The 18,062-nt window shown below is 57.2% G+C and overlaps 1 protein-coding gene across 2 annotated transcripts in view; it reads right to left on the bottom strand.

The window, feature by feature from the left end:
- Positions 1 to 17,708, bottom strand: part of PITPNM3 (PITPNM family member 3) — a 90,573-nt gene extending 72,865 nt beyond the window's left edge. The window contains exon 1 of one of the 2 annotated variants that reach the window (XM_023653307.2): positions 17,271 to 17,708. In XM_023653307.2, the coding sequence (XP_023509075.2) occupies positions 17,271 to 17,292 (22 nt within the window). In that variant the 5' untranslated portion in view covers positions 17,293 to 17,708. Of the gene's footprint in view, positions 1 to 9,292; positions 9,378 to 17,270 lie in introns of those variants that run through there. The other variant, XM_070227927.1, reaches the window with a different exon arrangement.
- Positions 17,709 to 18,062: the final 354 nt, after the last annotated feature.

The raw sequence follows: 18,062 nt of genomic DNA, 5'->3' as shown, positions 1-18,062 counted from the left end.
CCCACTTCAAGAGCAGGGAGTGGGGAAGCAGACATCCTGTGTAGTGATGTCCACCTCACACAACACGTGCGGGCCTGCCGGGACTGCAGCCTCCAGTAGAGAAACAAGCCCCGAAACAGGGGCCCCGAAGTTGAGCTCTGTGCCATCTCTGCTCCTGGCAGCCTGTGCGCCCATCCTCTTCCATACCACAGCCTCACTTTCCCCCTCTATAAGACATCAAGAACAATCAATCCTGAGCTCGAAGGATCAGAAATAACATGCTCAGCACCTGTACCTCAGGAGGCCCAGTTACAGCTACTGCTCTTATTATTAATATCCACGTGGGGCTGAGTGGTTCCAGGAGCAAGGACACACAGAGAATGTGGCCTCGTGCCCTGAATCCTGCCCCAACCCATCTCCTGCCTCGGGACCAGGGGGAGGAAGGCCAGAGATAGAGCAGGGTCCAGGAGCCTCCCCCACCCCGCCCCCCTTCTCTGAGCTCCCTCTACTAGGGCCTTTGGGACTCACATGGAACCCGCTGGTGCCCAGCACACCCAAGAACTCCTCTGCATGCTCCCTGGACACATGAAATACTAAGGATTGCAGACGGATTAAAATCTGATTGTAAAAATTAAAACTATAGAAGTGTTAGAAGAAAATTGAGCTGGTGATTTTCCTGAGGAAATAATCAGAGAAGCACACAAAGAAGGAAGTGTGCACTTGATCCTCCCAGTGTTCTGGTAATGCCAAAAAACTGGAAGAAATGCCAGTGTCCATCCACAGGGCACTGAACGGACGTTCATAAACAGCCGTAAAGGGAATTCTTTGCAACTGTTGGAAAAACGAGGTCACTCCTATGTATTGACAAGGAAAGATGCCTATGGAGTAGGATTAGGAGAAAAAAATACAGGTGGGTCCCAGAACAGTTTCTTGTGACCTCATCTTTGAAAAACATACTTATATCTGCATCCTGAGGATATGCGCAGCTTGTTAGTTAAGAGCTCAGACTCCAGGGTTGAGGAGATCTGGATTCAAGCTCAGGCCTCACCTCTTAGAAGCTGGGTGACAGCAGATGAGTCCTTTCCCCTCTCTGTGCATCAGTTTCCCCAGGAATAAAGTGAGGATAACTCACACCTGCCTCATGAGCTCATGGTAAAGATTAAACAAAATGCCTCAGCGTGCTCAGCACAGGGCCTAGCATACGGCAAGTGTATAAATACACTTACAGATGCATTACAGTGTCTGGAAGGACGTGCCAAAACATCAATAGTCATATCTCTGCAGAGTAGAATTTGATACAAGAGGCAGAGGAAGCAGTTTTTACACTGCACATGTAATTTCATATGATTATTCATTTTATAAATTCATCTTCTTAGTTTTAGATGTACATTTCTGGAGCCGGCCTGGTGGTGTAGTGGTTAAGTTCATGTATTCCATTTCAGCAGCCCAGGGTTCACAGTTCAGATCCCAGGCGTGGACCTACACACAGCTCATCAAGCCATGCTGTGGCAGGTGTCCCACATATAAAATAGAGGAAGATGGGCACGGATGTTAGCTCAGGGCCACTCTTCCCCCTAAAATTTTTTTAAAAAAGATGTACTTTCTTTCACACTTTAAAATTGGGGTGCATCTTACATGACGGCATGGCACAACTTAATTGGCATTGTTATTTCTTTCTCGGGGTATCTAAAATAATGGTGCATCTTACAACTGATCGCATCTTAGATTCAATGGAAAACAGTAAAACCACCATACACACAGGGTACATCTACACCAGGACTTTGGCCCTGGCCACCAGGCACACATGTCCTGTCTCCAGAGAGACCTGGGTTCCTGTATCAGTGATGCCCCTGCCTGTACAATGAGAAACCTCACAGAGACTGTCCAGTGAAACTTTTCAGCTCTGACTGATATTTGAGGAGCCCGCCTGGCACACAGGAGGTGCCAATGAACAAGTGAGGGCGGGCACTCCCCCAGCCACGGCTAGAGGGCACACTGTGGTACAGCGCTTAGAGGACCTGCTGCAGCCCCAGCTCACCACGCCCTGGCACCCTGCAGGATGCTGGCCCTGTGCCCTGCCCTGAGCCCAGATCCCAGAACATAAGCTGTTCCTCAAGGGAGAGGCCAGCACAGGTCAGCCCAGGGACACAGCCCTCCTGCCTGTCCTCCCGCCCCACCCACCGCAAACTCCCAAACACTCACACAGCTTGAGCTCCATGGCTTGGAGCCAGGTGAGAAGCACATTCCAAGACACAAAAAATGCAGAGGCCACAGGGACCACTCACCAGGAGTCACCTCTAAGTGCAAAGCTGAATCTGCCCACACTCCCTACGGGGACCCTCTACACTTTTGATTCTTACCCACCAGTGTGGACAGCACGACAGGCTGGTCAGCAATTTCCTACCCATGGCCCACAGATTCACTGCTAGCACCCTGGAAGTTCTAGCTGGCAGAGTAAGACAGGAAAAAGAAATAAAGGGCATACATTCGGAAAGGAAAAAGCAAAACTCCCTTTATTCTCAGATGGCATGATTGTCTATATAGGAAAAAAAAACCCTCCATAACGACTGCAAAAAAAAAAAAACTACTGGAACTAATAATTGAGTATAGCAAGATCAAAGGATAAAGAGCAATATAGAAAAGTCAATATACAAAAGTCATTGCTCCTATATATCAGCAATGAAGAACTGGAATCTGAAATTTAAAAAATAATACCATTTACAATAGCACCCCCAAAAAATAAAAATTTAAAATAGAAGAGCTTAGGTATAAATCAAATGTATGTGAAGATTTCTGTGATTCAAAAAATACAGTCACTTAAAATTCTTTCTGAATTTACATTAATTTTATGTTTTCTCAATCAACAGACACTAAAGGTACAAAACGTATCACATATACTGTATCACCATAGAGATATCCCTTGCTGTCCAAATCTACTCCATTCCTAAGAAGCAAGAATTTGGATAGTCAGCACCGTCATATCACCCTTCTCTATTTGGTGCCTGGGTTTTGGATGGCAAGCAGCAAGTTTCAGTGGGGAAGGGACTATCCGAAGATTTCTGAGTCTATTTGGTTCCCGAGTTGGAACAGAGAGGGCTCGGTGAGACGTTCCTGGACGTGGTGGCCTTTATATCTACACAGGACACACTCCACTCGAGAACAGAGGCAATGACATTTCTGCCAACCTCCCCCTCACAAATAGCGTGTGCCAGAGCCTGAGGGAAGGAGGAAAGCTCTAGAATATGTCCCTCACTCACCACCCACATCCTTCCTTTGGGCCACCAGCATCCTAGGTCACCGCCACACTGGTAACACGTGTGATGGGCTGGTCTCGTGGGCGTCCCAGCTGGGAGAGCCCGGCAGAGGGGAAGGGCCGGGGGCCAGCTCAGCTCCATCGGAGGGAGGTGTTCTCCCCTCTCGAGGTGGGCAGAGAGGGAGGGGACTTTAGGGTGTCAAAGGGAGCTGCCCATCCCACAGGAACTGTGTTGGGTGCCGAGGACAGCAAGGTGACTAAGAGAAACGGGGTGGGGAGGACTCACAAAGCTTACATTCTGCAGGGGGAGGCAGACTGGAAACAAGTAAACCCCACAGATAGTGCCATCAGGAGAAAGCGCCATGAAGAAAAGAAAACGGCTCCCTTCCTACCTCCGCTATGTCTCCCTTCCTCTTACAGCACAATTATAGCCTAAAGGATACACAGGGACGAACTCGTGGGTCTATACATCCACTGAGGGACAGTGACAAGGGCGATCAGCCCCAATTACCAAAAGAACTCATCATTTACTCAAGTTACAGACACTGAACTAACCCTACGCCTCTCCTTTCAGATGAAACTTTCACCTGATTCTTGACTCTCCTTTGTGGTCAAAATCTATATTTGAATTTCTTTCCAAAGGTGTATTTTATCTTGTTTACTGTTATCCTCTTTGTTTGCAAAATGCATACCTGCATTGGTTTTTAAACATGTACTGTCAGTTTGATTAAATGTGCTCCAAGCCCCTCCCTCCTCGCAGGCAGGGGCCGCCCAGAACCACCGTTGGAAAGGTGGGTGCCTGCGGGGATCCAGGTTATTTATCTTTGTATAAAAAATAACTCATAAAAACAGATAGTGCTGGGAAGCAGCCCTCACCCGGCTTCTAGGTGGGAGACGCTGCCTCCACCTCTTTCTCCAGCATGCAGACTTTTTAGCAAATGGCAAAGGTCATCTTTCCAAAAAGGAAAACAGCAAAGGACAGAATATCTTGGGAGGTGAGGGGAAGACCTTTCTGAGAAGGTGTCAGGTGAGTGGGGGTTTGAATGATGAGGAAGAGCCAGACATGCGAAGCATGAGCATGCAATGTGTGTGTGCACGCCACTCCTGCACACACACGTGTGGCACAGACAGGCAGAGTGTATGGATGAGACCTTCCCGGATGAAAGAGCTAAAGGACTAAGTGGGCCTGTCATGGATGGGAGCTCGGAACAGGTGGGTTTTGAGGTTCCAACCCTGACCTAGGGTCTATGGCCCACACACTTTAGGAAGAGGGAAACACAGATGCCCAAGAGGGTCAGGGAGTCTCCTGAGGGGCAGGGCGGGGGGCACAGGTCAGGGGTGCTAAAGGTCACACACAGTCTCCAGAGTCAGAGAAGGTGGGCACCACGATCCCAGAACAGTGATGGCAAAGGATGGGAAGCACAGTGCCCCTGACAGGGGTCCCTGCCCTACACGTACTCTGCGTTGTCTGTGTCCAGTACGTGGCCCCGGGCTGAAGAGAGCCAAGAAGTGTTCAGCAAACAAGCAAATGAATAAAAATGATCTGCTGAGTAAATAGAGTGTGCCAGACCCTGCTAGCTGCCTCACAGGTCTTATCTGAAGGAATCCTGACCAAGCCCCGCGGAGTGGGTACCATAAATCCCCATCTTACAGCTAAGGAAATAATGGCTCAGAGATATGAAGTTGTTTGCTTGAGGTCATAAAGCGAATAAGTGATGGAGGCAGGATTCGAACCCAGAGCCATCTGACTCCAGGGTTTGTGCTCAGGACCACCATGCTGGGTGCTCTGTGTCAGAGCTTAGGGCAGGGGTCCCAGGTCCCCCCCTCTCTCCATCACCTGCTCTCTTGGCCAATCATAATCCTCCCCCTGGCTGCTCTTGGGGGCCCCAGCCCTGGGGGCAGCTCTCCCAGTTCTAGAATCATCTGCCCACCAGGTCCGCAAATTAGTGTCTGGGTGAAAATCTAAATGTGTCTACATTCCTCAGAGAGTGTGAGCCTCCCAACCAGCCACTCGCCCTTCCTAACCCACACACAGGCACACAGGCTCCCATATTTTCTCTCTGTGTCATACACACACACACACACACACACACACACACACACACACACGAATCAGCTCTCAGCCGTGGGTGAAAATTTAGCAGAAAGGTTAGAGCGTGCGCTTTGGACCGACACAAACCGAGATTCAGCGTTATCACTTACTATGACCCGAAGCAAGTTAACCCCTCCGATCCGGCCTTTTCTCATCTGTAAAATGGGTATCATAATTCCCAACTCACTGTTAGGAGTTTTAACTAAGATCATCCGATAATGTGTCCAGCACTGCCCGACCCTCGGGGGGGAGATGGTGGCCCTCATTAGCTGCAGGATCAAGGCTAAGGCAGGGCTCCAGCAGCCACCTGCACCCAGGGGCCTTCCAGGCAGCTCGCAGGGGCCCTCCCCAAGGCTGTAGAGCTCCTTCTGTGTCCTCCAAGGCCCAGCCTACACCTCTAGCAGACTCTCCTTCTGTCCCACCTTCACTACCACTCTTATTTAAAACTCTAAATCAGGATGAAAGAGAAAGGGGAACACCCTACCCCTCCCCCAGCAACTGGAGAAAAACAAATTCTCCTTCACACCCCATGGTGCCCCGGTGCCCCGTTGCCCCCACCTCCCGCAGAGCTCCAAGCTGGGCCTGCGGTGGGAGGGGCTGCTGAGAGCCAGCCCCACTCTCTCTCCTGGCCCATCTCTCCACCGCCTTCAGGTCCAGTGCGGCCTCCTGGACCTTGTCACAGGCCTGGGTCTCCCCGGCATGGGTGCAGCCAGAGGTCCCAGGTCAGGTCATCGACGGCACTTACATGCCTTCCCCACCTCAGCCCTGGCTCCCAGGCACCCAGGAACAGGTAGACGGAGACACAGAGAGGAGCCTGCTGTGGGGTCTGCTCTATACCAGGGACCCCAGGGCCGCCCCAGCCAGAGGGCAAGAGCCCCACCAGAAGGGAGACACCGCCCGGCTCTCAGGAGCCCTGTCTGAGCGGAAAGACAGTTCACAGTGAGGAAAGCCCAGGCACGGTACAGCGAGGGCTGCAGGGACTGGGCGACTCTTCTGGGCCAGACCTTGGGCCAGATGGTGCCCGGGAGGAAGGAGTCGAGGACAGAGCTGAAGTGGATCTGTCCCTGCCCCTGGGTGCCAGCCTCGGGACCCAGTCCTGCACTGCCCCTGCCCAGAGCACAGGACAAACAAGGAGCGGGCAGCCTGGCCCCTGCCTAAACGCCACACACATGTGTCCCATAGATGTGGACGGCACCTCCCCAAGGCAGTGACCCTGCAGGCTGGAGGGGCCCGGAGGCCTTCCTGGGGGAGCGCCCAAGCTGAGCCTTAAAGGAAGGATGGGCAGGGTTGGCCAGGCTGGGGAAGAGTGGGAGGGAAGAGAGACACGGGTCAAAGCAATTGGGCATCTCCCAGGAGAAGCTGGATCTAGACCTCTCTCCTCAAGGGTAAGACGTCTGGTTTATCGGAGCAAGGGAGGGGACTTGGGTGTCTGTGACAGCCACGGCTCTGCAGGTGTTCAGGTAACACCCGCCAATCCCCAGACCTCCAGGGAGCCACGAGCACCTCTGAGTGAGCAAAGGTGGGGTGCCTGGCGCTGGGCTGCCCCTGGGGCTGTGGCCGCCACTTCTGTGCCTAGCCCTGCCTGAGGCTGTGTCTGAAACCACGGCCGGACCCACCTGCTGAGTCGGAGCAATCTGTGCCTCCGAAGAGGAGAGGGGCCGAGAGGAGGAAAGAGCTCGGCTGCCGGCTATCGGCTCACTCCAGTGGGCCCCTCGTGTCCTCTCTCTGTCTCTCACACACATGCACACACACACACACACACACACACACAGAGGCAGGAGAATGGCAGCTCCTACGAGCACAGCATCTAGCCTAACTGCCCACAATCAATGCTGCTGAGAGAATCAGGCCACCAGACTCCCCATGGGCAGCAGGAGCCCCGTGGACACGCAGAGCCAGGAGCGCATATGTGGCTCACACAGCCACTCACATATACACAGCCTCACACATACCTTTAGAATCACTCTTCCCTGCTCCTCAGTACCAGCCCGGGGTCCCAGGGGTCTGCAGCTGGGATGATGTAGCGTGGGAGACGCGTGGAGTCCAGGTGAGGCTCCCATGCGCCCACCTCCCTGGACTCCACGCATCTCCCACACCCACCCCCTCTCCGCCCCTCCCCCTGGGAGCCTAGCCTTCCTCCTCGTGTCTCATGGGCACCGCTAGTCCAATCCCACTCCCCTGGGGGCTGGTTCACAACCAGCGCTGCCACTTATCAAATGGTGATCTTAATAAATGTCACTACACCACTCTGTGCCTCAGTTTCCTCTTCTGTGAATGGGGGTAATAATTGCACTCACATCAGGTTGCTATGAGGATTAAATGAATGAATATTTGAAAAAGGTTTAGCACAGCATCTGGCACTCGGTGCTATGAAAAGGTTTATTAAATAAAATAAATGTCATGATCACCCATGGGTCTTTCTTTGGTCCTTTCACACGTGGACACTCTGAGGGGGGCGCCCTCTCCTGCTCCTCAGGCCCCTGGAGTAGGAGCCCAGAGGGCAGAAAAGGAACAACCCTCCTCTCCCGAGGCTGGAAGTGCCTCGCCCCCCACACTCCTGATGCTCCTGGCGCCCACTGACCCCTCTCTCCTCTTGCCCAGTGCAGCTCCCTGGGCTGGGGCTAGCCCGCCCCCCAAACCTAAGTTACCCAAGGCCAGGACCCATGCTCTCTCCCAGCATCTCCACCCACCAGTCTGGGCTCCAGGAACACGGTGCCACCGGGAAGCCCCCACACCACGTTCTTTCCCTCTAAGCCTTTGCTCCTGCAGGTCCTGATGCCTGAAACGCCCTCCATCCCCACCCCAACCCCAACGCCCAGTCATGCTGTTTAAGAACCAGCTGAGCAAAATTTATATAACGTTATAAACCAATGTTACCTCAATAAAAAAAAAAAAAAAAGAATCAGCTGAGGAGTCAGCTGAAAGCTGTCCTCGACCCTCCGGCTGGCCTGGGTGCCCGTCTCCGCTGTGATCCCAGGATGTCCTTTGCCAGTGCCCATCAGAGCATCTCTTGGCAGGCTGGGGGCAGGCCTGCCTCGCCACTAGGCTGTGGGATCCCCCAGGCAGACACCTGGTAGGAATCATCTCCAGGCCCATAGTCTCTCCCGGCCCAGGGCTGGGCACAGAGACAGCTCTTGTATTGCTCAGTATGGCCCAGCACAGGGTACATCTCAGGAGGGCTCCAGCTCAGGGAAGTATCCCAGAGGGAAGGTCCTCAGGCTCCCTCTCTAGGTCAGGATGGGTCTGGGACCACACCAATCCAGGGCCAGCCAGTCCATGCTCAGCCTTCAAGGGGCTGTGGAGCTACCCAGGGAGAAACAAGAGGCCAGGAGAAGCTGCTTCCAGCAAAAGGCATTATTGAAGGAAACCAGTGCTGGCTGGGGGCTGGTTGCTATAGAAACATATCCTAACCATCTCCCAAACTGCTGTATGCGCCACTGATGAGCTTGTGCGCTGGGCTGTGTCGGGGGACATGCCAGAAGTGCCTGTCCTCTGGGGTTCCCAGCACCTGGAGCCCAGATCCTGGAGGACCCAGACAGAATCCAGTGTCCGGGGCCAGCAGGCAGCTCCATCAGTCCATGGGGGCACTCAACGATTGAGGCCGAGACTCCAGGCTGCAGAATTATCCTGAGACGAGCCACAGCCAAACCTTGACTTCAACCACAGCCTGAACCTTGACCTGGCCACAGATCAGGTCACAACCCTGGTCACAGAAGAAGCTGCAACCCGGCCACAGACCAGGCCTCAACCCCAATCTCAAACCAAGCCGTGAAGCTGACCACAGACCAAGCCACAGACCAAGCCTTGAGCCGGCCACAGATCCAGCCACAAATTCGGCAACCCACCAAGTAATGACTCTAGCCACTCACTGTGGCCTGACCCTGGCCGTGAACCACACCAGGCACCATCAAGAGGCTATATCCTATAACTTCAAGGATATTTTCACGCCAGCATTAAACTCCGTGCACCTTTTACACCACTATCTGGGATTCGCATGGCCTCCATCACCGTCTTCACAACAGCCCAGTGAGGTCAGTCGAGAAGAGCCATGAGCCCATCTGCAGATGAGAAAGTGCAGCTCAGAGGAGGAAGATGACCTGCCCACTGTCACGCTCCCTGTCCGGGGGTTGGGCTGGGGTGGGATTAGAATCCCAGTCTCCCAGCAGGACACAGTTGGCCAAACCAGTTGCTTTGGAAAAGATGTGCTTTTTGAAGACCTGCTGGTATCTCATAAATATGCCATTTAAATACCCATTAATTACCTTATTTAGGAGATAATTAGTGATTAATAGCTTTGGCTATCTATTGTACTATCATTTGCTCTGCCAACTCGGCTTCTGAGTTATTTGGAACAATTCTCCCGCACCCCAGATGTCCCCCCGCTGTCCCGCCAGACTCTTGCTCCAGAAGGAAGACTCTCTCTCCTCCCTCTGCAGGGACTCCCAGAGCACCTGCCACTGTGGGCTCCGCCATCTCCAGGCTCCTCAGGAGGACCGCGGCGGGTGGGGGGGGGTCCAAAAGCCGGGACCAAGGGGCCCCTCAGCAGCCGCAGGAAGGCACTTCTTCCAATCATCCCGGGACCCCCTAGGGGAAGCAGGCAGAGAAGCCTGGGACTCAGGCACCCAACCAGAGCATGGGAAGGCCAAGTTGGGGTCACAGACTCTGTGGAGGATGCTGGGGACTCTTTCTCAGACCCCCGCCTCAATGAGCCGGCCAGCTTTTTCGTAAGGGCACCGAAGGCTACCATTAGCCTGAAGCAAGCAGCAGCAAGGGAGTAGCCCCCCCCCCACCCCGGCCAGCAAGGGCCAAGGTGACCCTGTGTGGGCCACAGGTACCACCCACAACTCGGGTGGCTATTGAGCAAGGATGAGGCCCAAGGTTGCCTCTGCCCCCAGGCTCTCCATTTGGTGCCAAATCACAGGCAGGGAATTGCCAGCCAGGACCCCGCAGGCGGGCTGCATAATGCTCTCATTACACTGTACCAGAAGGGAACAAAGAGGCAGCCGGGGATAAACCCCCCCCACTGGGCAGTAATGGGAAGGCTGAAAATAGCTCTTTCTACCACGAGGGATGATTCCAGAGTTGCTCAGCTGGGACCAGCCTCATGGGGGGTTGGGAAGTGGGGGCGAAGGGAGAAGGGAGCCACGGGCACTACGGCGGGGCCAAAGGGAGTTAGATCCCGAAGGCAGTGATCTGGACCACTCTAGAGCAGTCCAGAAAAGGTCAGGGCTGTATGAGTGATGAGTAGCCACAAGTGCCCCAAACCTCCCAAAGACAGACACCTAGAACCACGGCAGCCCCCCAGAGCTCAGAACCCTGCATCCCGTACACCCAGGTCTCTCCCTGAGGAGGCCAGGAGCGCAGGATGTGACGTGCTCCACAAATACTGAGAGCTGAGCAAACAGCATCGGCAGCAGACGGCTCCGGAGAGGCCTCTCAGATCCAGAACTCAACGCCCCTCCCAGACAGAGCCCGACGCGGTTCTATTTTTGCTTTCAACCCTTGTTTGGCATCTCCAGCTAACAGACGGCTACTTCCCCTCCCTCCAGAATAATGGGTCATCTGGGAAGGGGAACACCTACATCCTCTCTGGCCTGCCCTTTCCCAGGTCTGCAAACAAACAGGCTGACCCTCCCAAAGGAAGACCAGGCTCTGGACACCCCTGGGCACCCTTCCTTGACAGGACATCAGCTCCGAGGTCTCCTGCTCACCAGCCCTGGAGAACCTCACCAAGATGCCTGGAGTGAGGAGCTTGACACCTGAGAACTCCAGCTTCCAGAGGCAGATGCCACGCCACCTGCCCCCTCCCAGCCCTGGCTCCGCACGCTGACCCAGCTCCCCGCAGCCACAAAGCCTTCCCCCTGGGGTCCTGAACTCACCCCATAGACAGGCCACAGCCCAAGCCCCTGCATGTCACCCCCAGCCTCACACTCAGCCCTGATGGGGCAACATAGGCTCTCAGCCTGGCCACAGCCTGATCCGTGGCTCCATCCACAAGTGACCCTCACAGATGCAGCCCTGGGAGAGCCTGGAGGAAGCAGGGCAGGGGCCCCACTGCAGGGACCCAGCTCCCAACCCAGAAGCACTCACAGGCAAGAGGCTTCCCCCCACCCCCACCCGCCCTCCCCACACACGTCCACCCTCCCCACGCACGCACGGACTCCTGTGGGGGCTGATGGCCACACAGCTGTGCAGGCCTCCGCAGGCAGACGTGGGGCCCTGGAGGTGGCATTTACCTCCGGCCTGACTCACTAAGGCACCCATTCCTTTGTGAAAGGGGGTGCAACTTAGCATTTTCTTTCTCTTTAGAAAACAAGAATGTTCAAAGAGACAGAGTGCGTAGAGAGATTTAAGGGAGTGGGTGGGGAGCTCAGATCTCATTTGATTTCCAAACTCATTTGTTATGCATTCTCTCCTCCCCCTCCCACCCCCAGCCCTTCCCCTGGGGGCTCTGGCAGCCCCTTCCACATGACTCTTGGCTGCAGATGTGGGAATGGGGTGGGGGCCCGGGATCCCCAGTCCTCAGCTCCCCGTTTGTTCCCCCATCCCCGCCACCCCTCTGGGAGGGTCCTGGTGGGGTAGGAGAAGAGAAGAGGTGAGGCCCCTCAAGATGTGGCAAGGCCAGCAGGGAGGGAGGCCAGGAAAGAAGAAGGAGCAGTGTCAGAGCTGGACCAACTTAAAGCTCATCCTGACTCTCACCTCTTCCCTCCCCCTGCCCCTTTTACAGACGACGAAACTGAGCCCCAGAGGGACAGTTCAAGGTCAGGAGGTGAGCCAGGTCTCTTCTTTGTCGCACAATTGAACCCCTAGGAGTGCTGAATCCAAGAGCAGAAGAGACCGAGCTTCTGATTCCAGCACTGCCTCTGACTTCACGTGTGATTCTCGAACCAGACACTTAACCTTTCTGGGCCTCGGTTTTCTCATCCTTAAAACAAGAATCCCACTGGGCCTACCCCAAAGGGATGCTGTGGATCCACTGGGTAGGAAGGCAGGTTGAAGACCACTACAAACAAATGGGCCAGATTGTCCCCAAGATGCTCATCCCGGACTCTGCCTCCCTCACCCAAGCCTGGGATCCTGGAGAATTCCCAGGAGGCAGCCGGGTCGTCCCCAGTCCTCAAAGCCTCACTGGCCTCTGGGAGTTCATGCCTCTGTCCTTGAAGACACCAGACGTCAGAGAAGAGCTCCTTGCCTATGCAGCCTCAGTCTCCACCCTGCATAATTAACAGGTAGGATGGAAGATCGCCAAGCCTCTTCTAGCCATGAGCTATCACAATACTCTGAGATGTACACGAGAAAACATCGCACTTCTGGCCAATCCGACACAGATACGGCCCCAGCAGGGGGAATCTAGCCATGTCCTACCCTCTGTGTCCCACACTGGACTCTCAAACACCAGCCAGGTCACGGGGCCTCCAGCTGGGACAGGGGCTACAGGCCCAGGGTCAGATGCTTGATGTGGGACTTCTGTTTGAGCTGCACTGTCTTTGACTCATGCAACCACATGGCAGCCAGGGCTAAGAGGCAGCAAAGATCGCAAGCTGGGGCCTGCTGGGTCTGCTGCTGTGACAGATAACTCGGCAGAGGAACAAGAGACCTGCCCAAGTTCAGGCACTTCCCCGACAGCAGGGAAGTCCACAAAGACTTCCTGGAGGCAGAGTTTTGGGAAGGCCTTGAGTCAGGACACTGGCGTCTGATTTGGCCCCAGCCTTCCACGTGGGGACCCGAGAGGGTGAATTTGCAGTCTCCTTGCAGAACACGACACCCTTCCCAAGATACACAGCAAAGCAATACAGGGACCCTAGGCCTGGGAGTTTCTCAGAGTCGTGCCTCGAATCCTCCGGTGCCTCCCCAAAGTCCTGAGGGTCCCAGCACTGGTCCCCGTCCCAACCTCCCAACAGCCCCTCCTCTGGGAGATCCAGCCACTGCCCCCTGACCCTGGGAGCCGGGGAGCAGGGGGCCCAGGCAAAGGTCTGGTTTTGGGATGGTGACAGGGCAGCTGACTCAGCAGAGCAAGGTCTGAACTGAGACTCAGGAAATGCAGGTTCTAGGCCCACCTCTGCCACCACCTTGCTCTGCGGCCTTGGGCAAAGAGCTGTTCCTCCCCAGGCCTCAGTATCCTCTTGTGGACCAGGGCTTTGAACGTGAGTATGTGGAGTGGATCTGTATTTTACTGACTCAAATCACTGGATTTGAGCCACACCAGCCCCACGGCTCCTCCCCTCAGAGCAGAGACTACACCTGGAAGCAAATAAACTGGTTCCTCCAGCCTGGAAGGCCCAGCCCTGGGGCCCCAGCCCGGCCTCTCCAGATGGTCCTGCCCCAGCCTGAGAGGTCTCAAGACACTCTTGACTGCTCCCAGTGTTCCTGCCCCGCCGGGGGCCTCCCACTCGCTCGGCCCCAGGCTGCAGACACCTCTGGGGTACAGAGGGAGGGCTACGAGGGAGAATAGGAGGGGCGGTGCCCTGGCATGAGCCAGAACAAACCCCTCCCAACACAGACAGCTCTGCCAGGCGGGCCCCCTCCACCCTCCCAGGAGCCCTCCCGGAGCAGCCAGAGGGACCTGTCGAAACACCCCCATCGATCGTGCAGTGTTGCTCTGTCTTCCATCTCTCCAGACTCCCTTTCAGCTTTCCGCTCCTCCAGGAACCCTCCACCCCAGCCAGGTGGATTCCTCCACCCTTGGGCACCTCCTGCCCACGTGCCCTAGCCCCACCCTACTGCGGTCCCTCCACACTTACGTCTCTCCCATTCCAACCTCTGCCTCTGTTCAAGCTGTGACCCTCACCTGGAAGGCTGCCCCCTGCCACCCTCCTTTCCACATTCTGCTAGCCTTTAAGGCCCGTCTCCCAGAGAAATCCAGCCTTCACTATTTCAAGCCACCACTGGCCTCTTCTCTGTCTGTACTGCACTGGGGGCCGGCCCACCGGAGCTCTCTATTGTAAATTATCGTTTCCTCAATGGAGCTTGTGGATGCTGTCCCACCCAGCCGCCCCCCCCCCTGCCCCCCCCAGCTGGCGTTCATCCACAGGTACGTCTCCCTCCTCCGCTGCCCACCAGACGAAGAGCTCCCTCAGGGCAAGACCAAGGGCTTTCCTTCCCTGCCTTTCCTCTCAAGACTGGATGTGGGGCACCCTAATGATCCTGGTCTATGTGACTGAACTCTCCCCAGAGATTGGGAACTGGGAGTAACCCATTTGGGATCCACCCTCTGCGATTTATCCAATCCTTTCTGGGACCTGATCACATTTACTTCTGTACCTGGCAATGTGAAATTCCTTTCACTGTCTCCCTTCAGCTCCTGTCTGACACGGTTGACACAGCCATGGCTGGCTGCTCAGGCTGTGCACTGCACAAGTCCAGGGAAGCCATTTACAAGACCACAGTGTGATGACCCTGGAGTCATGCACCATGGTGGCCCTGGGGCCCAAACCCCTATCTCTTCCTTCAGTAGGTGGTCTCTTGGCCGGTTTTTAGAGGGAACACCTCTCTGGTCACAGAGCAGACCCCTCACTCACAGGCCAGGATCCCACAGCCCCCACCCCTAGCCTTCAGCCCCCCTTGGTTCTAGGGTCAGTTCCCAGAGTGAAGATCTGGTCACTTCTGACCATCAGTCTGCCCATCCGAGGTAGTCCATCCTGAATAGCCACCCCTCTCTGTGTCACAGCCCCTCCTTGGGCCTCAGTTTCTCCAGCTGTAAAGAGAGGGACTTGGGCTCCTGATCTCGAAGGACGCCCTCTGTCCTAAAGTCCCCCAATCTATTCTCCACAGGCTTTGCCCATGGGGGGATGTGACCCCCAGGCCCACATAACTGCATGCTGTTTTCAGTTCAGCAGGCTCAGGAGCCGAAAGAAGAGAAGGGACACTTACAAGATGCCAAGGAGCCTGGAAGAGCTGAGAAAGGACAAGGAACCCCATCTTGCTGGTCAGTCCCAAAAGGCTCTGCGGGGTGGCAGCTGAGTACGGGAGAGGGGAGTTGGACTGTTCGATCCTCAGAGGAGGGGAGTCTGCGCTGCCCTGAGGGACCGGGCTGAGCAGGAAGTCACAGCAGGAAAGACAAAATGCTGGACCAGCGCGAGGCACTGGTGCTCAGAGCAGGGCAGTTTTTCCACTGGTGGAGTAAATTCCCATGGATAACTGGCCCAGGGACCAAAGGACCCACAGGCCAAGGCAGAGGCGCTGGGACCGCACCCCCATTCGGGAGGGGGGTGACCTATCCGGGTAGCGAGGGAGAAAATCCATCACTTAGAGTTCTTGGAGTCCAACAGAGCCAGCCCTGCGTCCAGGCTCTGCCCAGACCCTGTGAGCTGCCTGGAGGGAGCTGTGTCTCCCAGTGCCTGTTTTCAGAGCTTTCAAAGCGGGGAGAGTAACCTTCCTCCCTCCCAGGAGCACTGTGCAGTCAAGTGCTTAGCATGTTGCCTGGTACACAGAACAAGCCGCAACTGTTTGCTGCTATTAGGATGACAGTGCCCTGGCAGGTGATCCAGCACGGGGTGTGCCCGCACACGCACACACATGCACACACAGAGCTGGGCGGTAGGCGGGACACACACCCTGCCATGTGCCCTTTGGGAGGAGTGGGGGTGGGTAAGGCCCGGGGCAGGGAGGACAAGGCAGCCTTTCCCAGCCTCACTGGTGTCATCTCTCTCCCGGTGCCCTCTCCAGAGGCGAAGAGGGAGGGAGGTGAGAAAGGGGGTGTTTAGGAATGTTCCACACTCGCTGTGTCTCACACACAACCAGCCCCACCCCAACAGGACTCCTCCTCTGGGACAGAATGGGAGTACATTCTCGGGTACCCAAATCCTACGCCCAGAGCACACACAGGGGGTTGGGACCCAGCCCAGGATCCGGGGCAGCCTTTGTGGGTCACAGTGGGTTTACACACAGCCCAATGGTAATCACACCAAGTGTGTGTATGGGTGAATTCACACTCATTCCATCACCGTCATCACTTCTAGGTGGAGGCATAGGGTTCACGCCAGGCCAATGCCGAGTCCCAGGGGATGGCATAGCACCTGCCAACGTCACAGGCTGGGTGTGAGTTTGTGGTCGATTTACACCCGCCAGCCTCACAAAGCCAGCCCTGCTGAGACCAGGCTTGCTGCCACCACCGCATGGCCGGCCCTGTGGGCTTTCCTCAACCGGGGCCTCCCCAGGCACTATCGGGCCCAGAGGGTGCAATCAGGGGCAGAGTCTGGCCCTCTCCGGATCCCCAGTCCCAGCCCAGGGCCTGGCCCAGAGCAGAGGCTGGTGAATGAACGTCTGGCTGAATGAATGAACGAACGACTGACGCCCACTCCCTCACACCACGGGCTACACTGCCTGATCGCGGGAGGGCAGAGCCCCCAGGACCCCAGAAGAGGCCCCACCTTCAGACCTCTGCACCGAGGCTCTGCCTCCCAGGGTCGGGGGTGGGGGGAGGGGGCGGGACGGCTCGCTAGCGGGCGCGGCGCGGGGCGCCCCTCCTTCCCGAGAAGAAATCTGGGTCTCCTGACGGAGCTAGGGGCGGGGGATTGTCGCGTCCTGGATAGAGCGAGCGGCAGGACAAGGGGGCGCGTCCTGGTTTGCGTTGGGGGGCGTGGGATGGAGCGGCGGCCGCGGGACAGCCCCTTCGGTCCCCGTGCCCGGGTGTGCCTGGGGCCTCCGGAGGGTGCTCATAGCTCCCGCAGCCGGACTGGACGGGGGCGCCGCAGACCTGGCCCTTCCCGGCGGGGCCGTGGCGAGGGGGACGCGGTGTGCCACGAGGTGACCGGGGGCGCACGAAGGACGCGGGGCGCGCGGAGCCCCCTCTCCCCGCGCGGGGCTCGGGCCTCGCCGCCGCGCGCTCCCGCCCTCCCGGACCTCCGCCCACCTGCGCGAGGGGCGCACCTGGGCCGGCCGCCCCTCCCCGGGCCGCGCGGTCCCCGCTCCCGACCAGCGGCCCTGCCCCGCGGCGCCCGCCCTCACCTGCACGGCCCGCCTGGGCCATGTCCCGGGCGGCGGGCTCGGCTGCGCTGCCCGCTCCTCGCGGCTCCCGGCCCGGCCGCGGCCGCCGCGCCGCCTCCGGCCCGAGCGGACTCACCGAGCGCCGCGCCGCGCCCCCGCCCCGCTCGCCTCGGCCGCCGCCACCGCAGCCGCCGCGCCTCGCCGCTCCCTCCCGCTGCCTTAAAGGCGCCGAGCTGCGGCCGCGCCGCCCCCCGCGCCGCCGGGGAGGGCCTGGCGGAGGAAGGCGCCCGACGCCGCCCCCGCCGGCCCGCGGCCGCCGCGCTCCAGCCCGCTCCGCTCCGGCCCGCGCGGCCACCGCAGCGCGCGGGGGGCGGCGGCCGAGGGGCCACGGCGACCGAGAGCCGGACGGGCGCGGAGCAGAGAGCGCGCGAGAGACGCGGAGACGCTGCGGTCCAGACGGAGATGGGCACGCGGACTGGAGTCAGGGGCGCAGAGACACGGCGACACCGCGCTAGAGAGAGACGCCCCTGGGGCCGAAACGCCCACGGGGAGAGAGAGAAATTTGGGGATAGAAATTCCGAGGGGACTGGAGACCCCGAGCCTGGCACCGGCAGAGTGACGGAGCCAGCAGGGACGAGGAGAGAGGAAGGAAGGAGGGATCGGGGAGGCTCCCACGAAGCCACGAGGGAGGTGGCTCCAGGGATCAGAGACAAGAGCAGACCCCTCCATCAGCCCCCACGCCAAGAGTTCTGGATCATTTCTAGGGTCTGCCCTAGCCTCAGAGGGGAAGGGGTTTCTGTGCCTTTAACTCTA

The sequence above is a fragment of the Equus caballus genome, chromosome 11 (assembly GCF_041296265.1).
Source record: "Equus caballus isolate H_3958 breed thoroughbred chromosome 11, TB-T2T, whole genome shotgun sequence".
Lineage (NCBI taxonomy): Eukaryota > Metazoa > Chordata > Mammalia > Perissodactyla > Equidae > Equus > Equus caballus.
Note: the sequence above shows the minus strand (reverse complement) of the source record. Positions and strands in the feature narration are given on the sequence as shown.